At 59.6% G+C, this 25,199-nt stretch overlaps 2 protein-coding genes across 7 annotated transcripts in view; one reads left to right on the top strand and one right to left on the bottom strand.

The window, feature by feature from the left end:
- Positions 1–1,844: 1,844 nt before the first annotated feature.
- Positions 1,845–5,706, top strand: SNRNP35 (small nuclear ribonucleoprotein U11/U12 subunit 35). Its single transcript, XM_028528695.2, has 2 exons — positions 1,845–2,301; positions 4,727–5,706. Exon 2 carries the CDS (start codon positions 4,730–4,732, stop codon positions 5,474–5,476), a length of 747 nt encoding a protein of 248 aa, XP_028384496.1. The 5' UTR covers positions 1,845–2,301; positions 4,727–4,729; the 3' UTR covers positions 5,477–5,706.
- A 2,051-nt stretch (positions 5,707–7,757) lies between these two features.
- The window catches only part of RILPL1 (Rab interacting lysosomal protein like 1), a 30,898-nt gene continuing 13,456 nt past the window's right edge, over positions 7,758–25,199 (bottom strand). Inside the window, exons 5-8 of one of the 6 annotated variants that reach the window (XM_036014717.1) lie at positions 17,788–17,960; positions 15,889–15,981; positions 11,017–11,040; positions 7,758–9,352 (exon numbers count right to left, since the gene is read on the bottom strand). In XM_036014717.1, coding sequence (XP_035870610.1) covers positions 9,208–9,352; positions 11,017–11,040; positions 15,889–15,981; positions 17,788–17,960 — 435 coding nt within the window. In that variant the 3' untranslated portion in view covers positions 7,758–9,207. Of the gene's footprint in view, positions 9,353–11,016; positions 11,041–11,345; positions 11,434–15,888; positions 15,982–17,787; positions 17,961–25,199 lie in introns of those variants that run through there. The other 5 variants (XM_036014718.1, XM_036014719.1, XM_028528693.2 and 2 more) reach the window with 5 other exon arrangements.

Below are 25,199 nucleotides of genomic sequence, written 5' to 3'. Positions count from 1 at the left end.
CGGGTTTTGGGGGGGAAGCTCACAGAGGTAAAGTGCCATGTGCATCACGTCTCACGTTGCACCAGAGGCGTCTTACACTGTAGACATCGACCTGATCCCCGGCTGACGCATGTTTGCCAGGGTCCTGTGGAGTCCCTCCTCACTCCCCTTTCCCACGCTGTGTTCTTCGGAAGGAGGTCACTGTGCCCGGCCCACACGTAAGGGGTAGAAGATTGCACTCCATCCTCCCCACAGAGGAGCTGGCTGCACAGATGACCTGGAACTTGGCATTGCAGGCTTGTCTCTTCTGCCCGGTTCATTTCATATCTTGGGCTATCACCTAACACCAGGCTGCCGCAACAGCTGCTTTGCCTCGGTCCCGGGGAGCCTCCGGTCAGTGCGTCGCACCCTGACTGTGCTGTCGTTGGCGGGCTCCGTGGTTTTCAGCACTTCTCCGACTTCCGGCACCACGGCTTGCTCCAAGCTCATCTCGTGGGTTCCTCGGCCCAGTCTTAGAATCAGTCATTTCTGCAAGGAGCATGGGTCACCTTGATCGGGGAAGGACACCAGAAACTGAGGTCTGGGCGCTCGGTTGTGCTCAGTGCTCCTGGGGTGCACACATACCAACTGTTTTTTATTGTGGTAAACACACAACTGTCATGACTGTAACCGCTCCTAAGTGTGTAGTGCAGCGCATGAACGTGACTCAGCATAGTCACAAGGTCGTGTGGCCTTCGCCACCCATCTCCGGAGCTTTTCCATCCTCCCTGTGCTCGCCGAACAACTGTCCTCAACACCCACAGCCCCAGGGAACTGCCCTTCGGCCTCTACGAATTTCACCAGGCCCTGTGTGTAAAGCAAATCACACAGGACTTGGCCTTCCAGGTGTGTCCAGGTTGCCGTAGTGACCAGAATCTCCTTTTCGGGGCTGAACAGCATTCCTTTGCATGTACACAGGGTCCGGCAGAGGGAAGGCCTGCTTGAGTGTGGTTGGCAGGGTAATAACATGGGTGTGACAATTTACAGTTTTCATCTGAACATAAATGTTCACCTAAAATGTCACATGGTGCGCTTCAGTGTGCTTATTGTCATGTTACAGAATGACATGCTTGTGATTTCATAATAAAAGATTTTGTAATCGAGGGGTGTTATTTGTGCCAGACCCTACATACACCACATACCTTTTTAAACATAAAAATGTAAACTATAGATACTGCTTATTTTTTTATTCAAGAATGTATTTTTAAAATACATTTTTATTAATATATTCCAAGAAGATGTACTTCAGACAAGCTCTAGATACTTAGAGCCCACGTCTCACCTATGTATCCGAGATGCAGTGAGACCCGGTATTGGTCCTACACCCTTAGTAATTCGACACAAGCTTACCTTCCAAGAATAAGATTAGGGTGAAAATGAGATGGGGTGTTTGCAGAAACTGCCCACTTGCAGGGATTAATCCGAAAATGAGAGGCGTATGGACATCACAAGACACCCGCCACCAAAGTTAAGAAAGGGCGCGAGAAGCCCTCATCTACCCGAATACCTTCACCTATCCCCCCCCAAAACCCCCATAACCAAAACACACCCATGTCCCCGTTCTGCACGTATGGACTGGCCACGCGGTCCTTTCCGGCCCCTCCCACGAACGGGCAGGGGTCCTTCACTAGCTCCCAGAATCCCCTGGGACTTGGGGAGAAAATGAGAATGTCCAGAGATCTGGGGTCGCAGACCCCGGCGGGGCCCCGGAAACCGCACTGTAACACGAACCCACGTGATTCCCGAGTCCCCGCGCTGCGAAGAACGGGTTGGCTCGTGGGAAAGCGACCTTATGACACCTAGGAGTCAGGGAAACGCGGGGAAAACGTACGGGATTTCATGTGAGCCGGCACACGCGTGTTCTGAAGAAACCATAATTGAAAGAAACGGTGAATAACGACAGACGGGAGTCTGCGGACAGCCGCCCGCGGCGCTCACCGAGCCGAGCGCGACGCACCGGGAATCGGCGGGTCCCGGACGCCTAACTGCACATTCGATAGTTTTTCAACTCAACGGTGCAATTTAGCAAGTCTTGCCTTCGTGGAAAAAAATTAGACATTTTATTCTCCTCGGAAAGAATACGCCTCCGATGCTCAATACAGAGGATTAAATATCTTCAAACAAAAGCGGAAGTAAAAAAAATCCCCAAAAAACAGCGTCCGTGACGAATCTGCTTCTCCCAATGTAAAGGTCCGGTCAGGCAGGCACCAAGAAGCAGGCAGGCTTCCATCGTTTCCAGCCCGCGCCGGTTCCCGTGGGGAAGGAAGCGCGAGCCTAGCTAAGGTGCGTGGGAGAGGCGTGGAGGGAGCTGGGCCCCGCGGCGGGAAGGACTCAGGTATTTCGGCCCGGACGTTGTGTCCGCTCGCCTATGGCCGCCATGTTGAAACCTGGCAAAGGAGGAAGACCTTTCGGTGTTGTAGTTCGGGGGGCTGGGACAATAACTGCTTTGGAGAGGTGGCCCTTGCCGCTCGATAGAAGGCGAGGGGCCGGCGGCTAAGGCGGAGGCACTTCGGGGTTTTGGGGGGTACAGGCCTTCCCACGAACACTTCCGCCTTAGCGTCCGCGGCGCCACTGCGCATGCCCGCCAGGGCTCGAGGTCCGGGGTTCAGTTTTGTTCCCACTTGGGTGGAAAGCGCGGGAACGTCTTGTTTTGCAGACTCAGTAAGGAGGGACGTGCTTTGTTTGCTTAATAATAACAACTTTTATTTGTATAATAATTTATAATTATAAAGCACTTTCAGAGACAGTTATCCAGTCTTCACAAAAGCCTAGTGGAGTGGCGTTTAGCTGCATTTTACCAGGTGATTTACATTTTGCCCAAAGTAAGACCAGGCCTGAAACCTGGGTGTTCCGATTCCCAGTCTAATGCTCTTTTTCACTTTCCATGCTTTTATTTTTAGTGGTTAGCTAAACCTCCCACCCACCTCCACCCGACACACCGTTCGTCTCTCACATCCTATCCCCACTTATAAAATAATGGCGAGGATCTATCACGCCAAAGAGGTTGTAGGAAATGCCGACATAATGCTGCCACGGAGGACGTGTACCCAGAAAGACGAACGCAGTTCTCTCCTATGTGGTGTTGCTAGAAGCCTGTGCAGATGAGGGAGAAAACAAAAGCCGTGTTTATCCCTTTGTAATTGCCCAGATATTAATTTGAGAATCTCTTTAAGCTCTGTGTACAATAACAATAACAATATTTTTTGTGCTTAATTTAAAACATTTTTTTAAAGATTTTATTTTATTTTTTTTTTAGAGGGGAAGGGAGGGAGAAACAGACAGAAACATCAATGTGTGGTTGCCTCTCACAAGCCCCGGAATGGGGACCTGGCCCACAACCCAGGCATGTGCCCTGACTGGGAATCGAACCTGCAACCCTTTGGTTCGTGCAGCCCGCGCTCAATCCACTGAGCTACGTCAGCCAGGGTTACAGTAATATTATTTTTATCTGAGGGAGCTCTGTGACCTTTTCGTGTAGAATGGGGAAAGGGTCTCAGCCTCCAACTCCCAGAACCCTAATAGTTTTTTCTCTATACCCATCTCCAAAGGGTTATATTTTATGATGGCCATCTAAGGAAATAGTGAAGAACTCAAGCTTTGGAGCTGAAAAATGCTGGGCTACTTCTTAGTAGCCCAGGGGCAGAGCCCAGACCCAGCACAATTGTGCCACTGTGCCCGGTGCTCCTCCCATTGCTCCGGCTGTTCGTCAGCCTTTTGTGGGTGAGGATTCCTGAGGGGTTTTCTCCCGAGTTGCTTGTTAATGATGACAGATGTACATGCCCTCCTTTTACAAAATGGTGACAGGGCTGTGTTGTCCCTCTCGGTGCTCAGTGAAGTGCTCCTTTCCGTCTGATTGGGGCTGCAGTTGGTTCAGACCCCCAGCGTGTGTCAGGGAGGGCCCCAGGGCCCGGAGGTGAAGCGAGCAGCCCCCGGGGGAAGAGCAGTGCTCACTGTGTGTGGCGGGGACACTGGTGAGTGCGGCACAGGAGGCCCCACGAGCTGTGGGAGAGACGGGTCTGCTTCCTGGGGAGGAGGCTGCAGGCTAGACTTGGGCTTGGGAAGGCCGGCAGAATTTCCGCAAGTGGAGATGTGGGAGGCGGAAAGGAAGAGAATGTTCCCAGCAGAGGAAGTCTCGTGGGCCGAGTCATGGGGCTGGCGGGTTAGGGCACGTGCGAGCCACGGGGGGCCCCGTTGGGCAGGACGGGTTTTGCGGTGGGATATGGAGACAGGCCAAGTGAAGGTCAGAGGGCCGAGTCCCTCGACTTCTGATTTTCTGTAGTGTTTGGCTTTTTTTTTTTTTTTTTTAAAGATTTTATTTATTTATTTTTAGAGAGGGAAGGGAGGGAGATAGAGAGAGAGAGAGAGAAACATCAATGTGCGGTTGCTGGGGGCCGTGGCCTGCAACCCAGGCATGTGCCCTGACTGGGAATTGAACCTGCGACGCTTTGGTTCGCAGCCCGAGCTCAATCCACTGAGATGATACACATCCGACTCGGGCCTAGCTGTCCGCTGCTGCCTCCTGGGAGGGTGGGGACGGGGAGGGTGGGTAAGAGCCTCTCCGGAGCCCACCTTCTAGCTGGGCACCTCGGCCTCCGGGACCCCACCTCCTTCCCCGGGGAGGAGGGGTGCGTGGTGGGGTCCGCCTCACGGGCCCAGAGGCGGCGCTCACAGCAGGCGCTCCACAAACGCTCCCTGTGGTCTCTCCTAGAACATGAACGACTGGGTGCCCATCGCCAAGGAGTACGACCCCCTGAAAGCCGGCAGCATCGATGGCACGGACGAGGACCCCCACGACCGTGCAGTCTGGAGGGCGATGTTGGCGCGGTACGCCCCCAACAAGGGCGTCGCGGGGGACCCCCTCCTCACCCTGTTCGTGGCGAGACTCAACCTGCAGACCAAAGAGGAGAAGCTGAGGGAAGTGTTCTCACGCTACGGGGACATCCGGCGGCTGCGGCTGGTGAGGGACCTGGTCACCGGCTTCTCCAAAGGCTACGCCTTCATCGAGTACAAGGAGGAGCGGGCCCTCCTCAAGGCGTACCGGGACGCCGACGGCCTGGTCATCGACCAGCACGAGATCTTCGTGGACTACGAACTGGAGAGGACCCTCAAAGGGTGGATCCCCCGGCGGCTCGGAGGAGGTCTGGGGGGGAAGAAGGAATCCGGGCAGCTGAGATTCGGGGGGCGGGACCGGCCCTTCCGCAAGCCCATTAACTTGCCCGTTATTAAAAACGACCCGTACAGAGAGGGGAAGAGGGAGAAGAGGGAGCGGTCCCGGTCCCGAGAGAGGCGCTGGGAGTCCAGGCCCCGGGACCGCGACCGGGACCACGACCGGGGCCGGGAGAAGAGGCGGCAGGAGCGGGAGCCGGCCCGGGCGTGGCCCGAGAACGACTGGGAGAGGGACAGGGACTTCCGGGAGGACAGGGTCAAGGGCAGGGAGAAGAAGGACAGGGGTAAGTAGAGGCTCGACGCCCCCGGTCACAGAGCCCGAAGCAGGGCGGAGGGGCCCGCGTGGCTTCTACACGGAGGATGAGTCCGGTGCTGATGAAGCGCAGGTGCCAGCTCAATGCCGACGCTGGGAGTCTCTCTTCCTCACCGTGGGGCGCTCGGGACACACCACTGACCGAGCTTGAGAACAGCTCTGTGCTCGCCGGCCTCCGCACGGAAGGGCGCAGCCAGGGGCCACCGGTGTTCAATTTGGCTGTAATGGTCTGGTACTGGTGTTTAATTTGGCAGTAGGGAATTTATCTGGAGAATTTGATTTTCTCCCATCTCTTGGAAAATGACCATTTCGAGTGCTTGGCAAAAAGAAGGCATGACCAAAAAATCATTTGTATTGATCTGTGACTCCTGGGAGCCCAGCCCTGGTCAGAGTAACTCATGTGTCTTCCACCTCCGTGTGCACAGAGCAGGGGGTGGCGGAACCGCCATAAAGACGGGGCGGAAAAGCGAGTCCAGGGAGGAGGGACGTCCAGAGACTGGGCACCCAAGCCGGCCCGAGCCGTGATCCAGGCGGCGGCCAGCTGCTCCTGAGCAGATGCTACTCTGTGCTTGAGCTACATGCTGCCTTTGTCTTTTTTTTTTTTTCCTTTCTGGATGGGAGTCTGACATTTAAGATGAAACACCAGCCGTGGGGGGCATGGCTCAGTGGCTCGAGCACTGAAAGGTCACCTGTTGCGTTCCCAGGCAGGGCGTGCACCTGGGTCACGTGCCAGCGCCCCAGCAGAGGGCGTGCGAGAGGCAACCGGTCTGTGTGTCTCCCCTACATGGGTGTTTGTCTCCTCTCTCCCTGTCTCTAAAAGTAAATAAAGTCTTTTAAGACAAATTGAAACATGAAACACCGAAGGTGCAGCGCTATGGGGCTGCGGTCTCTGGCAGCCTTCCAGTCCTTCGGAGACAGAGAGAGCTCAAAAGGGAGTGAAGTGGAGATGAACCGGTGACAGGTTTGTGTCCGGCTCGGATGGATGGATCGAGTGGCCGTCTCCCTCTGGCCGTCTGGCCTCTGTTGTCGAGCTGGGTGCACCGACCTCAGTTCCTGGGGGCTCTGAGTAAGTGCCACCCCGTTCACGTGGTGCCATGAAAGTGACATTTAGCATTTCTGGTTTGAAAGTTCAGGCTCTTACAATTCAGGATACTTCACGCAACACAAATGTCTCATTTAACATCAAGGCTCACACATGCGTTACCAGGTTTTTGCATTAAGAGCATGAATCTCGTCACGTAGGCAGCCCGCTGGGTCTTAAAATTGCTGTCAGCTGTTAGAACGGTTTTAGAAAGAATGTGGTCTTTGCGAATTGCCAGCACAGAACTCTACAATCTCCGGGCTCAGAGGAGAGCTGTGCAGGAACACCAGCCCGATCTCGTCCGTGTTCTGCCTACTACGCGCTCCCCATTACGGCACCAAGTGAGTCGGCAGGAGCTGTAGCTGAGCAAGAGTGCAACCCGTTAGGGAAGCAGGTGTTGGGAGACAGCACGGGAAACCAGTTGCGGTGTGCTGTCAACCCCGGGTGCCAAAATACGGATGGGTCGCAAGTCCCCAGCCCCTGGGCCGCGGACTGGTACCACTTCCTGGCCTGTTAACAAGAACCGGGGCAGCACAGCAGGGGGTGCGTTTTCACTGCCTCCTGAGCTCCGCCTCCGGTAACCCACTAACCCCCCCCCCCCCCCATCCGTGGAAAAATTTCCACGGAACTGGTCCCTGGGCTAAAAAGGTCAGGGACCGCTGGATTAAAAAACACGCTCTCAGACCCCGTCCCTGAACGGTTGGGTTTAGTCTTGTTCGAACCCTGGTAACTTAAAAAAAAAAAAAGAGTGGACCGCCGCCCGGCAGGGACTCAAGTAGTCCGTCTGCGTGACCAAGGCACTTAGCGCTGACCCAGCCAATCCGCTTCCAGCTTACTCGGCAGCCGGGCGCGCACTTGTGAAAGCCTGCCATGCTGTCTCCGGGAGGACTGGGAGGACTCCGTCTCCACCAGGGGGACCAGGGCGCCTCCACCTCAGCAGTGCTGCTGGTGGGGGCCTGTGGGCCAGTTCTTCGTGCAGGGCCCGCCCTGCACAGTGCAGGGTGTGTGGTCGCATCCCTGGATGACAGCAGCCGGCCCGCTACAGCCACCACCAGTGTGATAACCCAAGTGTCCCCAGGGGCAGAACCGCTCCTGGCTGAGACCCAGGGTCTGTGCACCGACAGGAAGCCCGGTCCGGGGCATGCTAAGAAAAAAGGTACCAGACAGCAAGCAGGTATCTAGAGGATGCTGCCATTTATGTGAAAGAATGAAAATATATGTTTTGTTTTTTTTACACAATTGCATGCAGGTTTATAAATGATTTCAGAAAAGACAACCAAGGAACTGGCAATCCTGGTTACCCCTGGGAGGGTGACCAAAGGTGGTCAGGGGCTGGGGGGGTGGCGGGATTCCTCAGCGCACACGCTTCTGAGAACAAACTTGTGACTCTAACGGGCAGTCAGCTTTGAGAACCTTGCTGCCCAGCAACGCCATCCTGTCTGACGGGTGCCGTCAGCAAGCCGGGAACAGCCTGGAGACTACGATAAGCTGACCCCACGGTTTGTTTCTTAGCTGACCAGAGTGGAGTGTGTTAAAAAGGGGCCTCGTCCCATGTGCGTGTGTCCCCCGTCAGGAAATGCCACCTCTCCCCATCCGCGAGCACCCAGCCCGCCGCCCTGCGTGCTCAGTGGGTGGAGGGAAAGAGCATCGTTTGGGCAGAGCCCCAACTCGCCAGCTGCAGAGGGGGCCGCCGGCTCCCCCACTCACCACCCTCCCACTTTTCACCCGCCCCTGCCCCCGCTCTCACAGGTCTCCCCCACTCACCATCCTCCACCCCGGGCTCTAGCTCCCTGTTCCCAACCTGCTGTGGGACACTTGTCTTCCTCACGGGGGCGGGGGAGGCGGGGGCTAGGTATTTGACGTAGTGAGGGGTAAAAGGAGAAAAGATGCCAAGTGAAAAAAAAAAAACCCACACGAGAAATGTTGCAATCTCATCCTTAGCAACTGTTTGGCTGGTTAGTGCTGCGTGTAACTCCCAGCGGATCCCAGGCCCCCAGCCCCGGCCTTGGGCGGCTCAGGCACGATCAGTGACCAGGGGCCAGAGGGAAGCACTGGCTCCTGCAAAGCTGTTCCCAGTCTCTGGGCGGGAGGAACCCTGTCCACCTTTTCTGCCGCTTTGTGTCTTCGTCCTGTGACTTTGGAGGCCCCGCATGTCTCCCGGGTCCACCCTACGCAAATGCAATCCCCGTGACAATCTCAAGAACGTAAGGAATGAGCACCTACCGCTCCCACTCAAGAAGGTCAAATGCGGTAACAAAACCTCTGGCCACAGAGTTTCATACCGAGCAGCCCAACAGCCGTTACACGGCGGCGAGTGACGTATTTGGCTTCAAGAAGCTTGTGTTACTGAAGTTAATGCAAAAGTCTGGCCTTCACTCCCAGTCTCATTAAATATGTATCCTAAGGGATCCAAGTCATCTACTACAAACGGCGGTAGCCCCGGGTATAAATAAATGTTTCTGCAGAGTTCGGCGTCAGGTTTTCAGTGTGCTTCCTCAAAGCAGCGGGTCTGAGGGGTCAGTTTTGAGGGCGCGCCCGGACCGAGAGGCGTGCGAGGCAGTGACACCGGGGCTGCCAGGTCACGTCCGGGCGGCGGCGGCGGCGGCTGGTTCGGGTCCGAGGGCCACGGTCACAGGTGCTGCAGGGCCTCCTGTCCTTGCTCCGTGTAACCGTCGTCACGGTGGGAGTTGGCCCACTGGCCGAAGGACTCCTGGGTGTGCACGGTCCTCTGCGTGTTGGCCAGACGCTTCTTATCCCGCGAGAAGAAGCTAAACCTTTCGGGAGGAGAGACAGCAATGAGCTCCCGCCCGCCGTGGGCGCACGCATCAGCATGCTCTGCAATGCCGGGGACACACAGCAGCCGACGGTGGGAGGGAGCAGGTCAAGTCGGGGGCTGCGGGGCAGAGTTACACTGGAAAGCAGCAGGGGTTCCAGGTGTCACTGCCACGGCACCTTGGAGGTGACAGTGCAAACAGGGATTGCACACGTGTGACCTCCTACCTTATCCGCTGCCAGGGGCTTCTCGCCACAAGTGCAAGGAAAAAGCTACTCGGGACACACACCGTGGGTTTCTTCGCCCCAAGGATGCAGAGAAGGTTAACACGCGAAAGCCACGTGGCAGGTGGGAGGAGCCTGATGTGCAGGGCGAACGCTCGTGTGCAGTTGTGCGTTTAGTGAGCCAGGAAGCTAGGTAAGGGGCACCGCGGAGCCCGGATTCCAGGGGTGGGCATTCCCGCTGAGGCGGCCTCGAGCGTGGTGATGCGGGAAAATGAGAGGATTACAAAGTACGGTAATAGGACCCCCGTGGCTCCCCGGATAGACAGACACTACGACTATGCGTGTGAGTGGAATCTGGGAGACATCACTGGGAGTGTCAGAAAAGGATTGCTGGCGAAAGCCTGTAGGAGTTATCGCTTCCATCAGAAACAGCGGATGCAGACCGAGAGGTCTTTTGAAACTGGCTGTGACTGTTGGTCAGTGATCGGTCAGAGTGAACCATCCGATGCCTCAGAGGTCGAGGTACACACCCCAGGCCAAGAGCTCAGAAAGCGGCCCCTTGACAACAAGGCTTGCTGCAGCTCCGCCGGAACAGAGACGCAGGCCCTGGCCGGCGGACGGGAGGTCACCCTCCTTGAGCATTTCCCCAAACCCCTTCTCAGCTGCCACCTGTCCTCTCCTGCTCTTCCGTAAGGTTCCTTTTATCCTGCCCAAGTTCCCCTACCCTTGCTTGTTGGCTGTTGACCTTGGTAAGTAATCGAGTTGCCGTGTTATCTTTCCCGGGGGCAGGGGTAGGAGTGAACCACGGAGGAATCCAAGCTTCAGACCAACTACTTTTAGTCCCCCCCCCCACCCCCCCCGTCTGCTCCCCCATTAGCTTCGTGTGCACCCGTGTGCGGCCGTGTAGCCCGAGGAGTCCAGTTTTAATTGAATCTGGGTGAAATGACTTCCCTGCTCTGTGGCCACTAGGTCCTACCATCACCTCCTACCAGGGGGGAGGTGGTCTTTCATCGTGAAGCTGGGGCACGCCCCGTTTATCTGGGGAGGGTCTCCCCAGCAGCTGAGGGCTGCTTCCGCTACGACAGGTGCGTGTGGCGGCTCACGAAGGGCCGGTGTGCGTCCCGGGCTACCGGGGAGCTCTTCGCAGAGCCGGCCACAGCACAGCGGCGGCACGGCTCAGCGCCGCGAGGGTTCCCCTCTGTCTGACTCCAGCAGATAAGCCACTTGCCACTTCCTGTCCCAGGGGACACAGACGGAATCAACACATTGGTCCCCTCCTCCGCTCTTCCTTTTTTTAAAAAAAGCAAAATGAAATAGCTCGCCACCACCGACGGCTTGGCAAAACAGCGGTTTAGGAAGCTGGGGCGCGAAGACGGAGAACACAGAGTTAGTGTCACTCGGGGTGGGGGCGGGGGTGTCACAGCGGGCGTGGCTTACTGACCCGTCACTTAAAGGACCTTCTTTACTGGATCATGGGCAAGGTGGATTTAGAACGGAAACAGAAAAGACAGAAAGAATTATCGGTGACAGAGCCCGAGACGTCCACGGCCTCACTCGTGCAGCGCGGGCGCCGTGCGTGGCGTGTGTGCAATTGCGTGCGCGGCACCCAGGGCGGCGGCGGGAGCCCGCGGGCGAGGGCCATGCAGCTGATGCGGCCAGAGGCGACGGGCCAGCCCAGCGGCAGCCGCGGCGAGCATTCCCAAGGCGGAGCGCCACACCACACCAGACACACACACACACACACACACCACACCACACCCCAGTGCCTACAAGGGAGACCAGCCGTCGGGCGGGCTGCAGCGAGGGGTCGTCCAGGATCAGTCCAGCCGCTACCATGGGCATTATGGCTGTAAAGATCCTGGTCGGAAAAGCACAGATAGGCTCAGAGAAGACGGCAGCGGGCAGGCATGGGAGCTGACGTGCTCCACTCCCGCACCGGCTGAGGGGTTCGCTCCTGCTTCGCGTTCTGGGTGGAACGGGGCCCGCGCCACCCCCACGTGGAAGTCCCCCCCCCCCCCCCTGCCCCAGGGCCTGGGGATGTGGCCCTCCCTGGAACCAGGGTCTGTGCAGGTGTAAGCAGTGAAGTGGTGTCAGCTTGGAGCAGGTCCGCGGGCACAGGTGTGCGCCCAGGAAGCACGCCGTGTGGAGACGAAGGGAGGGGTTGGGGCGATGCTTCCAGGGGCCAGCAAACGGCCGGAGGCCCGAAGAGAGGCCCGGAACTGGGTGTCCCTCATGGCCTCGGAAGGAACGGGCCCTGAGACACCTTGGCCTTGGGATTCGAGCCTCCAGAACTGTAATGCATCTCTGCGGTTTACGCCGCCCGGCTTGCGGCACCGTTGTTATGGCACCGCCAGCACACCGCCACGGCCCGGGCAGCCACCAAGGGAAGATGGTGCCGATGCAGCCTGGGCTCGGGGAAGCGAGGGGTCCCCACCTGCTCTGGGAGTCAGCGGGGGCACCCTCGGGTGCCTTCCAGCACATCTGCCCCAACTGCCATGAGCTGCAAGTGCCGTGCCCCGTAGATGACCCGGGGTGGGGGGGTTGGAGGGCGGCCGGGAGAGGTGGCCAGCACGGCCAGGCCGGACGGGGCTGAAGCAGACAGCTGCCGCTCACCGCCTGCTGGGGAGGTCGGAGCCGAGAGCGGGGCGCCGGCCGCTCGGGGGGGCAAGGACAATGAAGAGGAAACACCACCCGAACCACTACATTGTAGTTTGAATAGCTTTGCTCGTTTTTTGTTTTGTTTTGTTTTGGTTTGGTTTTTTGGAGGACGGTTGGGAAAACATACAAGATAATTGTCTCCAGTGAGGCCTGGGGACTCTCTGTACGTGGGGTCACCTCTGATGGGCCCCACAGGGCAGCTGGCATCTGGGCAGAACCACCGGGGTGGCTTCTCACGGTGACACCGAGAAGAGGATATAACTCTTGCTGAATGAACGGGCCCGGTCCCTGGAGGCCAGGGTTCCGAGGGCTCCGAGCCCCACGGTACTACACCCACCTTTGCCAGGACCCCTCTCTCAGCACGACGGGGAGCCCCTAAAGACATGGTCTTCGTGCAGGGGCGGGAGAGGCGTCCGCCTACCTGGACACGGGGGACCCCACTGGGGATGTGAAGGGAGCCGGACGGACGCAGAGGGGCGGGGGGACGCACACTGGGAGGGTCCCGGCCGGGCTGAGAGACTCTGTGTGGCTCCCTAGACGGACAGCCCCCCGCCTGCCTATCACAGGAGCCCCCCTGCAGAAGCCCCCTCCTCCAGAGGCACAGCGCCTTGCATGAAGGAGACTGGCCTGTTTTGGCAAAAGGTCACGCACGTCCTGGATGTGGTGCAGCTGGTTAGGACGCCCTGCGCACGTCGGGAAGACGAGCCGAGCGACCCGCCACCCGCAGTGGCATTTCGGGCCAGTCACGTGGGGCCACGGAGAGGCTATTTCCAGGCTGGAGCGGGGAGGGGGGCGGGTAGGAGGGCAGGGACAGAATGCTCTGCTGCCGCTGGGCGCGTGGGCGGCGCCGACCCCAAGGCCGGCCTTTCCTTTCCGGGGTGGAAGGCCGCGCTGTCTGGCCCAGAGCCTCCCTGGCCGCCCCCTGCCCCCACCGCCTGCCTCCGGCTCAGCCCCTCCACCCCACTCAGAAGCGAGCAGCTGAGTACGCGTCCATGAGACCCCGACAGAGAGCTGTGACCACACAGAGGGGACGCCGGTGCCTGGCGCCCCGCTGGGGACGAGGCTGGAGTCGCTCAGGCGCTCCCGCATGACCCGCCCGGGCAGTGCCAACCCGGCCGCCCGGGCCAGCAGCTGCTCTGTCACACGCTATTCTTGGCCCGTCTCCTGGGCACACTGTTGTGACTGGCAGCAGGGTTTCTGGTTCCCGTGAGCTGCTCAGCCCAGAGTAGGCTCTGGCATCTCTGGCTCACAGGCACTTGAGAGATAAGGGGACCGGGCGGTCGGCCCAGAGCTGGGCACTCGATGAGTGTGGGGGAGGGGGGCGGGGAGGCAGAGCGAGAGAGCCGGGTGGCCTGGGTTCAAGGGTTAAATCCTGACCTCCGCCCTTCCCAGCAGCAGGACCGAAGAAGTCCACGGGCTTCCCAGGGAAGGCTCCCTTTCTTCCTCTGGGAAAAGGGGCTCAACGTCCCAGCCCTGAATCTCTGACTTCGGGGCAGACGCCTTAGTGCCTGAGGCCCGTGAATCCCCCTCGGACCCCAGGGCACTTACGGCTGACTTGGGGGTGGGTGGGACACGGGTCAAGGGCATGAGGCTAGGTGGAAAGCAGCTGTGAGCTGCCCGCGACAGACCATGTGACACGCACCCTGCAGTGCAAGGACCGAGGGGCCGGACGGACCCCACAGGGGCCAGGCGTGAGGGGTGGGCAGGGACACAGGCGTGGACCCCTCGGAAGAACAGCCGCTCCCCGCCCCCAGCCCCCAGGGAAAAGCCGTCCCTGCCCCGGGCTCTGGGGCCCCCGCGCTGGTGCTGGTGCGGCTCTGCAGCCAGCCCAGACAAAGGGGACCAGTGTCCCGCCCGGGCTGGTCAAAAGGCCTTTGTGCCAGTTTGATTTTGCTACTGATCCCCGAGCCGAGCCATCCAGGAGGGCCTGGGGCCGGCCACCTGCACCCCAGGGTGGGAGATCGGTTTCGCTCTCCCTCCCGCTTTGTCTCCATCTGTCGCTCTGTCCCTTTCTGTCTGTCTGTCTCTGGCTCCCCAATCCCAGCTGCTCCTCCTGCCAGGCCCGCAGTCCGGGTCTTGCTGAGCAACAAGAGGTCACGCAGGCGGGAGAAGGGCTTTGAAAATGGGGCCCCAGAGTCCTTTCTGGAACACTCTCAAAAAGAGGATCAGACACCACAGCCTAATAAGGTGTGGGTAGAAAAACGAGTGGGGAAAAAAGCTAATTTCCACTCTGGCTGGTGTGGCTCAGTAGATTGAGCACTGGCCTGCAAACCAAAGGGGCACTGGTTCAATTCCCAGTCAGGGCACAGGCCTGGGTTGCAGGCCAGGTCCCCAGTAGGGGGTGTGCAAGAGGGAACCACACATTGATGTTTCTCTCCCTCTCTCTCTCCCTTACCCTCTGTCTAAAAATAAATAAATAAAATAAAAAAAAAAAAGAAACCCACAAGATCGATTCTGCTTGTCCTTGGAAGCCTCTGAGCCACACCCCAGTGCCTCTCCCCACATGCTCCTGGTGGCTCCCCCCAACCCCCCCCCCGCCCCCCACACTGGCCTTCCAAAGCTCTTGCTGGGGTTTGGGGGAAGAGCCCAGGCCTCCTCTGCAGGAAGCCTCGGCTGCAGCCGGAATCCCGGCCGGGAGCCGGGCAGACGGTGAGCGCGAGGCTTCCCTGTGAAGAGCCGAGGCCACGGCTCGGGGGCCAGGCTGCCTGGGTTCGAACCCCGGCTCTCTCTCTCATTAGCTGTCTGACCGCAGGCAGGTGATTCTTCTCAGTGCCTCGGTCTCCTTAACTCTGCAATGGGACGGGCAGTGCCTCTGCCCCGTGGGCCACGGTGAAGACACAATGAGGTCACCTGCAGGGACAGGGCCTGGCACACAGTAGGTTCTCTGTACACATCAGCAAACTAGACCGGAGCGCTTCACCCTTTATCTGAAGGACTGCAGGGGCCAATGAACCTGAAATTGTCTGCAAAATTGTGCACGTCCCCTCACCTCCCCACCCAGGGAAAAGGGCCTGCAAGCTGTCCACATGATCTCAAAGGGGTCCTCGGACGCACAGAACCCCCAAAGGGGCTTTCAGTCTAGTTGAGGGCAAGGACTGGGTGGCTTTTCCTTGGGCGCCCCCCACAGCACCCCGAGCCCGACTCTGCATGCACAGCGTTATGCACCGGTAAAAACTCGATGGAGAGATGGAGGGACAGGTGGATGAGCCATCGGAAGAATGCACACGTGGGGCGGACCGGGGGCCACTGCGGACCTCCTGGGGCTGGGGCGCCAAGCCTTCAAGCAGCTCAAACCCCGCCCCCCCACCAGCCTTATTTGCTGTTCTTAAGGACACAGCCTACCCGACACACTCAAGCAAGCCCTGGGACGCAGCCACAGGCCCCGAGGCCTCCCTGCCCCTCTGGGCCTTTCCTGAACCCCTCTGCCCAGGGACACCCAGGAGGAACTTGGCGTCCGGCTGTCAGAGGAACTCAGAGTCAAGAGCAGACCCAGCGTCCCATGCACCAGGGTTAGGCCTGTCTCAGCAGGAGGTGCTCAGTGACAAGCCTGGTCCTGGAGCCGGGGCCTGGGGAATGGGGGGGGAGCAAGAGGCCGTGTGCACCGCCAGGTCAGCTGTGAGCGAGCAGCCCCGTGCGCGGGAAGCACGTCACTTACAGTCGCTTGATGCCGGACTCCGGCTGGGGGGACATTCTCGGGTGGGCGACGGGCGGAGGCTGGAGCATTCGGTTCTCCTCTTCTATTTCTTCGCTGGAGGGGTGAAGAGGTGTAAGACAAAAGAGTTAAAAACGCCATGAGAGCTGGAATATTCCAGAAGGGTACTGCCTGGGGGTCTGGGAGGACTTGGACTTGGAATAAGGAGACCTAGGAGGATGGCACCTGTGGCCTGTGGGGGCTCCCTCCGCCCGGCGGGGGGCTGGCCAGTTAGGAGGACTCAGCCCGGGAGGCAATGGACACGGGTGCCTGGGGTCCCTTTGGCCCCGCCGGTCCAATGTGAGGCCTTTCAGGAAAAGGACCCGCATCTCTATTTTCAGTTTCCTTCGACGATTCCAGCCAAACAGAGCTACTTCCTGTTTCCTGTGCTGGCCAAAGGCTTGTCTCTGTGCCTCTGTGGTTTCTTCCCTCAAGAATATGCCGCCCACCCTCAACATCTCCATACTCGAACAGTACCCTGTCCTTTAGGGAAAGCCCAGTTCAAATGCTACCTCCTCCACGAAGCCTTCCTGATTGCCACCCCATCCCCAAACCAGAAGTGATCTCTCCCTTCATTGAACAGCCAGCACACAGCACCAGTAAAACGTTCTTATGACAGGCATACAATAGGTTTTCAATAAAAACATCTGGCATCATCTTTTCCCTGCATCTCTTACTGTTCCTGCTGGAGCAGGGGCCCTATCTGGTGCGCCTGTCCTTCCTTCCGGGTCTCCGATCCACAGATACTTGCTGTGCACCTACTCTGCACTAAGCTCCATTCGAAGCGTTGGGAACCTAGCCCTGAACCAGACCAGCGAGGTTTCTGGTCTCATGTTGTTCAGTCTGTTATGGAAACAGACAAGAAAACAAGCAAGTTAGGGACCAGGGCTCATGGGAGATGGTGAAAAGGGCTCAGAAGGGAGTGAAACAGGGTAATGTGAGAGCGACCAGGGCCGGACACTCCTTTGCCTGGGGGATAACGGGGCAGGACGGCCTCCATGTGGAGGTGACATGTGACCCGAACCCTGAATGGCCAGGATGAACTGCGGGGAGAATGAAGGGGACTGTTTTCCCAGGTGTAGGAGAAGCACGTGCCAAGGCCCTGAGGTAGCAACGGGCACGGCGTGTTCGGAGGAACCCGTGGAAGGGCAGCGTGTACGAAGCTGAGCGAGTGTGAAGTGGCCCTGGCGGGGGGCTGGGGGTGCACGCCAGAGGCAGTGCTGCCCCCTGAACTTTGTGGTGATGGGAATGTCCGATGGGGCAGCCACTGGCCACAGCGCCGATTGAGCGCTGGACACGGGGCGAGTGCAGTGGGGACACTGAACTTCGAGCTGCACTTTAACTGAGCTCATTTACACAGCCACACAGTGAGCGGCTCCCGTACTGGACGGCGCGGCGTTGACATGTGCAAGGAGTAGTTCAATGACCACGGAGTGGAACTTAGGGTGCACGGCTCCCCCATCTCTCATCTGCACTTCCAAAACCCAAAAAGGTTCTAAACATCGAAGTTCACTCTCTGGACATTCGTGGCTGGCAAAACCTGACACGCTCTCTCATGAGGGTGTTTACAATCCTAATTCATCCCATTTAGTACCTGTTGCTGCGGATGTATTCATATATTTTACTTGGGGGGCGGCCCCAGACCTCACCGGTGGTGGCAGGCTATACACAGAATATATTGTTCTCTAACAGCGGGAAAGGTCTGGACTATAAAACGCACCTGAACCTGAGGATGTCACGAAAGGACTGCGAGTCCCCGGAATGGACACAGATACGACCCTTGTCTCCCAGGCAGGAGCTAGCGGTCCCCAAACTGCACAGCCCCCAGAAGGAGCCAGCCTGGGGGCTCCCAGGGACGCTCACCTCTTATAGTACGCCAGCTCCTCCTGCAACAAAAACACCTTGGACTTGAGCTCATTCCTCTCGTGCAGCACGTCCCGCAGCTCCTGCAGCGTGAATCGGGGGCGGTTGGGGTCCTTGAGCTCCATGGCCGCCTTCTCCGCCTCCGAGACGCTCTCCTCCCCGCCGGGCTCCGCCTGCAGGGGGCAGAGATGCTGCTGACGAATTCCTGGCGGCCGCCACCGGCTCCCCCTCGGCATCCTGTCACACGGACCTGCCCACCCCGCCGGGGCCTCCGCAGCCTGCCGAGGCCGCTATTTCAGGGACTCGCGGGGGCCTCTGCTCACGTTCTGTGCAGCCGGTCCCCCTGCGCCGGCGGCCACCTGTTCACTGTTTGCCTTCAGGACCGCCGGGCCCACAGCCCGAGCCCCCCCCACCTGACTCAGGGTTTCATCACAAGCAGCAATTCACAGGTGGCCAAGCAGAAGAAACGGCACCTGCCCCCCAGCCCACCCAGCTGTCCCCTTCAGAAACCCGCCCGCTCGCCCCTCCCACTGTGCTCTCCTGAGGTCTCACCGAGACCACTGCCCGCTCGGCAGAAGTTGCTGGAAGCAGAGCCGGCGAGTCCTTCTCTATTCCTTTTCCCTTGACATTAAGTCACACGCCTGTCCCTTTTTGTTACCGGCCTTCCAGCCAAGCCCTTCCTTCCCCAGTGGCTAAGGGCATTTTCACTCAAGTTCAGCCACCGCCCGGCGGGGGCTGTCCCACGGATGGATCCTAGCATGCTGTATCACCTGATCGCAGCCAGACCCAAACCTGGCCCTCCTACCCGCTGCCACAGAAAGGAGCTTTAAAAACTGGTAAAATAGCCCTGGCTGGTGTGGCTCAGTGGATTGACGTAGGCTGCTGAACCAAAGGGTTGCTGGTTCGATCCCTAGTCAGGGCATATGCCTGGGTTGCAGGCTGGGTCCCCAGTGGGGACCACATGAGAGGCAGCCACACATTGATGTTCCTCTCCCTCTCTTTCTCCTTCCCTTCCCCTCTCTCTAGAAATACATAAAAACCTTTAAAAGTGGTAAAATACACGCAACATAAAATTCACTATTGTTAAGCCCTACAATTCCACAGCATCTACGACCCTCATGATGTTGTGCAGCCACCACCCCTGTCTAGTCCCAGAACATTTCCGTCACCCCCAAAACAAACTCCACACCCATCGGCAGTCACTCCCCAGCCCCCCAGTCCCTGGCACCCACCAGACATTTCCCATCAGTGGGACTACACACCACGTGACCTGTGTCTGGCACCTCTCACTCGGCATCACGTTCTCCAGGCTCGTTCACACTGTAGCAGGGGCCAGTGCCTCGTCCCTTTTCACGGCTGAGTAATATTCCTCTGGATGGACAGACCACCCTTCATGTATCCTCTTACCCACTGACGGGCATGGGGGTTGCTCCTCCCTTCCGACTACTGTAATGGACGTGCCAGGAGCATCTGTGCACAGCGATTTGTTTGCACGCCTGTTTCCAACTCTCTGGGGCGTGCACCTGAGAGCGGATCTGCTGGGCCGTACGGCCGCTCCGTGTGTAACTCTCCGAGGAAGCACCCGACTGCCTCCCACAGCAGCTGCCCCGCCCCACGCCCCCACCCGCAGTGCGGGGGGGCTCCACACTCGCCACATCATCGCCCACATATTTGCCCTCATTTTCTGAAAACGAGGACGGTTTTCAAGCCGCCTCCAAGTCAGCCAGCCAAGCCTGCAGGCGGCCCGTGCTGAGCCGCCGACGTCCCAGGACCAGTGAGAAGGAGTGGACAGAGCACAGGGTGGCAGAGGGGAAGCTCTGGAACAGGACAATGAAGGACCGAAATGGAGACCCTCCCATACCCCCCCTCCAAAAAACCCGCACAGCAGCACGGGGACAGAGGGACCCGGCCCAGACGGGTGACGCAAGGTCAGGATGCTGAAGGCCTCCGGGAGGCACCCTGGGACAGTCGGCACAGGCTGTTCCGGGGAAGGACACTTGAAAGGAGACACCACCCACCAGGGCAGGTCAGGTGACAGGAGAGCCCTGGGCAGGGTGGGGAGGAGGCTGGGAGGGGGCGTGACCCCGGTCAGCGGATAGCAGCCAGCGACCGGGGCAGCCGGCCCGACACAGCCGCCCCCTGCCAGGCCAGCTGGGCCACAGAGCGGGTGGGGCCTCTTCCCACTCAAGAACTGGGGCAGGAAACGCTGGAGGAGTGGCCACCCCCGGAAGTGCTGCAGGCATCTGGGGACGCCCCCATCGGGTGGGCTGTGTGGTCGGTCGGGTGCCCAACCCCTCCGCACAGCCACATGCTTGGACAGTGCGCCCACTAAGACCACGTAGAGCAGGCTCCTGGTATACAGCAGGCGCTCACTAGCACTGGTTCACTTCTCCTCCCCTGCCCGGGTCAACCATGGGGCGTCCCTGATGGCCAGTATGCATTCACCACCCAGTAGGCATTAACTCTGTGCCCGCCGGTGGTCACGGAGCTATGAGATGAGTCAGACGGGCAGGTGGGGGGACGCTACACGCCAACAGACGCTCAGCAGGTGACAGGGTGAGAGAGGTGCCAGGACCTCGGACTTGAACTGGGGAGGGTCACAGAGGGAGTGACTGCCGACGGGGTCTCCATGCACGGGGCCTCGATGAACGTGTAGGAGTTTGCTAGGGACTCTGTTCCCCCGGCCCCTCCCACCCCCATTTCACTAGGCGCTCACTGTATTCTAAAACTTTTGATCAAAAAGTTTACATCTCAAGGTTTCTGGGCTTGGGGCTTCCTTTTGGATAAAAACGGGAGGGTGGGGGGTCACACTGGACCCACACGGCGATGCGGGGCTGGTGCCGCAGGGCCGTTATCGCCCGTTCCCGACTGCTGACTCCCCACCTTTCCTCCCCGACCCCGCCCTGCCTCGGCCCCTGCTCACACACTCCCTCCAGCCCCTCCCCCCAGACATCTCAGGTCCTGCCATTCTCGGGGCCAAGTCCTGTCTGGGGAAGGGCCTTCTGACAGGCGGCCACCGGCCTTGGGGCAGGGAAAAGCCCTTCACAAGGCTCCCCAGACCTCGCTGCTGCCCCTCGCTGCTGCTGCCGAGGAGGCCTTCGGGCGAGCCGGCCTGCTCCTCTGCAGACCGGTGTGGTGTTTCTCCACCTAGCCCCAGATGAACCAACAGGGTCTCCGAGGGCCCGTCCCCCAGATGTGTGGGGACCCTATAAGTTCCGATTTGTAAGCCGGAGCCTTTCCTTGCTCGCCCCCCAGGTTGTGATTGCCCGGCACAGCACAGGGTTCCTCGGAACCTCGGTTCTCTCTCTCTGGTGGGGGGGCACTGTTTTGTGGGGGAGCAGTGTGACCCCCTGAGGCTTCCCTGGGAAGTGTGGGGCTTCCCAGACAGTTCTGCAACCAAGTTGTGGGGCCACTGCCTGGCAGTGCAGAAGAGGGACGGCTTGGGGCCCCGATGCAGCGCCTGGGGCAGCCCCGGTCGCCAGGCCAGGCCAGCCGGAGAGAGATAGGGAAGTCTCGTCCCAGCCCGGCGATCAGGCCCATCGGCAGCGGCCCTTCTAGGCTTACTGCACCAGGGACAGGGAGGTGGCCTGGGTTATCTCAGACTGTCCGCCGGTCCCCCGAGGGACTGCAGGCCCAGCTTCAGGGAGATGCCCCGAGGCCCCAGCGGCTCCCCGGGGAGGTCTAAGAGTCGGCTGACGAGCAACGGGGCCTGTCCAGGGAGGCGCTGGGGGGGCCGAGTCTCTGCTGGGGCCCCCATCCCAAGGCCAGACCCCCTGGGCTTGCTCCCCGCTACCTGGCTCATTGAGGCCAGGGTCCGTGCCCCTGCCCGGCAAGGGGGGGCGCTGGCTGCCGGTGCTCTGGTCACCCTCGGGGTCTCCAGGCCTCCCACTCCGGAGTTCAGCCCGAAACCCCCGTCACGGGATGGCTGCTGTGGGAACTTGTAAGACGGGGGCCCCAAGGAGGCAACCCTCAACCGCCCGGTGTTCCTACGGTTTCACACGGAGCCCTTCGGACAGCGGTCCCCCGCACTTCCCCAAAGGCCCGCACGTCCGTGGGCGCCCGCGGTTAAGGCAGGAGGAGCCGGGCGAGCTGGGAACCCTGCTGCGTGGGGACCAGGCCCCAGGGCCCCTCGGCGTCCGGTTCCGCTCCCATGAAAGGCCCGGGACGGGTGGCCCCGCGGGGGCAGGAGGGAGACCGGGATGGCTGGGGCTGGGGGACGCGGAGAGGGGGGTGACCGCCGGCGCGCACAGGGACTTTCTGGGGTGATGGGAATGTTCTAGATAGAGGTGATGACTGCAGAGTACAGAGAGTGTGCACTAGAACAGCTCAATGGTGCACACTGGGGGGTCGGGCTGTGCGAAGACGTCATCACAACACGGAAGGAGCCTTGTCTCCCGGAGACCACACCGAACCGGCAGGGACCCGGCACGCACACGCGCACACACACACACACACACACACACACACACATGACTGCAGGAATCGAGGGGGCAAATCAGAGTGCCCGGGGCAACGGACTGCTCCCCCGCTCGCCGGACCGAGCCAGGTCCCTCTGTCGCTCCCGCCTCCCCCGGCCACTCTAGCCCAACGGCTGGGCCGCAGCCCGCGCAGTTCTCCAGTCCGGCTCGCCCTCTTCCTCCCGCCTGGAACGGCGGGCCCCACTCTCCACCCCTGCCCGTCCCACCAAACCCCTCTCCGGGTCTGGAGACCCGCACCCCCCTCGCCTCTCCACTCAGAGCCCACTGGGCCCCCTCCGCTCCCAGCGCCCTCGACCCCAGCCACACTGTTGGATCTGCCAGGTCAGGTCAAGTCCACTCCCCTCCCTGGTCAGACAGGGAACTGACCACCAAGGAGATGGACGGGCCCCAGGTCACGTGGGCAGCAGGTGGTGAAGCCAGCACAGGTGGCTGCCCCACTGGAGTATCAGGATTCCTGAATGCCACCGCGCTCCGAGGGACAGAGTCAAACCCGGCGAGGCTGCCCGGGGCTCGGGGACAGACGCTGGGAGCAGCTCAGTCAGCGGGTCAGTCATCGCTGCTACCTGATGTCACTCCTCCGCCCTGTCCTGTCCCGCCCCGCCGGTGCCAGAACGGGAAACTGAAACCCACAGGCGGTGGGGCCAAGGAGGTGTGAAGTGTCCTTGTCCTTAGAGACGCCTGGAGCCGGGCTCCAAGACTTGTGGCCTAGGCGCGGGCCGGCCTGAGCTCCGTGGGGCCCAGGAGGCTGGAAGGGTGGCCACCCCCAGCTTCGCCGAGTGACCGTATTTGGCGTCATGCCCCTCTGTCCCACCACCACCGTAGATTTGGTCCCGCCCTCACCTTCCCTGTTGGGTTATTGTTATTGGGTTATTGTGAGGGCTCCCCACAGCCCTGTCGGCTGCCAGCTCCTCGCCGGGTCAACCTGCCCCCCAAGAAGCCCAGACCTGGTCCTGTCAGTCCCTGCTGAAACCCTGTGGAGGGACCCACACCCCCCACTGCTCAGGGTTTTGTGTGTGGCCGTCTCAGCCCTGACTCTGGCACGGCAGACAACAGCTGTTGTCGACACCTGGCCTGCCTCCGTCCCCACACGCTTCTGGGGGCTGAGCCGTTGCGATTTCCTCCCGGAGAAACCCTGCTCACTCCCTTTCGGTGCATAGAGCTGGGATGGGTGGGTGCCACCAGGGGTAACCACGTGACCACAGAACAAAGAACATGTACACTCAAGATCTCTGGCCACAGTGATTGGTTCGGTGGTAGACCAATGAGAAGGTTCCGTGAGACTTTTGCTGGGAATTGGAGAAGAGGCCATTTCTTTCCGCTGGGGTTGCAAAGCTGGGCGAGTACCAGCTTTGGGCCACCCTATGGCAAGTGCCTGCGTGAACATGACACCAACACAGAGGAACGCAAAGCCGAGAGAGGGCTGGAAACGCATTCCTGATAGCATCATTTGGGAGCCTGGGACCAGCTATACCTGAAGCTATCCTTAACTCAGAGCTTTTAGTCGCACAGCTAAAAATTCCTTAAAAAAAAAAAAATAATCCTTAACTCATTTTAACATAGCCTTCTGTCATTTTCAGCCAAAAGCAGGCCCTAGCCTCTCCCTTGTGAGACTTCTCTCGCTCACCTCTCTATCTGCCCACCAGGTTCCTGTCCTTCACACAACCCAGCAGTGTCTGGCCTGAACTCAGACGCTACCTCACGATGGTGCTGGGACCGGAGCCATCCTGACAGTAAGCTCGTCTGCCTTGCCTCCCACACCTGGACCCTGGGCGCCCGCAGACCTGACACAATCCGTAATTTGTTGGAAGGAAAAGCAAGCCCTGAGTGTCCCCCGTGACCCCCACGGTTCACTGCGCTTTTCCGAAACAGCCCACACGGCCTGCAGGGCTGGCCCTGCCCCCACCCCCTGCACGCCAGGCACCTGGCCGTCTTCCACTCCCCGCTGCACGGCCTTTCTCCTGCCACGGGGCCTCCCGCGTGCCACCCCCGGCTCCGGCCCGGGACTCCCCCCCTTCTTCTGGCTTGCTCTCACTCATTCTTTCCACCGCCTCCTCGGAGGAGCCTTTCCGACTCCCCCACACTAGCGTGGCAATGATCACGACAGCTGACACTTGACATGAGCTAATTCGTTCCGCTCTCCTTCCAGCAGCCCGGGAGTAAGTACTGTTCTCGCACTATGACTCCCACTTTGCAGAGAAGGAAACTGAGGCACAGAGAGGCTAATTCACTCATCCAAGGTCGTGGAGGTGGTGACAGGCTAGGCTGGAGCCGAGACAGACCTGCCCGGAGCCCACGCAGGTGGCCACAGGCCACGGCCCCTCCCTCGGTCATGGGGCCTACCGGAGCCATGCCCTTCTGCTGAGCACGGACTGACTCCGTATAAATCGAGATACAATTTGCACACCAGAAAATCCACTCTTTCCAAGTATAGAATTCAGCGTTGTTAGTATGTTCAGCTGTACAACCATCACCACTAATTCCAGAACATTTCCATCACCCCAAAGAAACCCTACCCCCAGTGGCAGCCACTCCGTGGCCCCCTCCCCCGCACCAGTCTGTTGTCCATCTCTGTGGACCTGCCTGTCCTGGACATTTCGAATAAACGGAGCCACAAAGTGTGTGGCCTTTTGTGCTGGTGCTTCCCCGTAGCATGTTTTTGGGGTTCGTGTGGGCTGTGGCAGGGGTCAGAGCTCCACTCCTTTTGTGGCTGGGTCCCAGTCCACTGGATGGACGGACCATGTTCGTTTACCCATTCATCAGCTGATGGACACGTGGGTGTTTCCACCTCTTGGCCACCATGACTGGTGCTGCTCTGAACCTGCAGTGTAACCTGCGATGACTTGGACGAGCGAACGGAGAATGAACAGCAGGGGGCCTGGATCCCTCTCTGAGCCTCACACTCTGGGGCGAGAACGCCCTGGGAGTCCCGGGTGC

The sequence above is a fragment of the Phyllostomus discolor genome, chromosome 13, assembly GCF_004126475.2.
Source record: "Phyllostomus discolor isolate MPI-MPIP mPhyDis1 chromosome 13, mPhyDis1.pri.v3, whole genome shotgun sequence".
NCBI lineage: Eukaryota > Metazoa > Chordata > Mammalia > Chiroptera > Phyllostomidae > Phyllostomus > Phyllostomus discolor.
Note: the sequence above shows the minus strand (reverse complement) of the source record. Positions and strands in the feature narration are given on the sequence as shown.

Excerpts from the sequence above, each read along its gene's own strand:
- SNRNP35 (XM_028528695.2), top strand. The coding sequence starts at position 4,730 with ATGAACGACTGGGTGCCCATCGCCAAGGAGTACGACCCCCTGAAAGCC.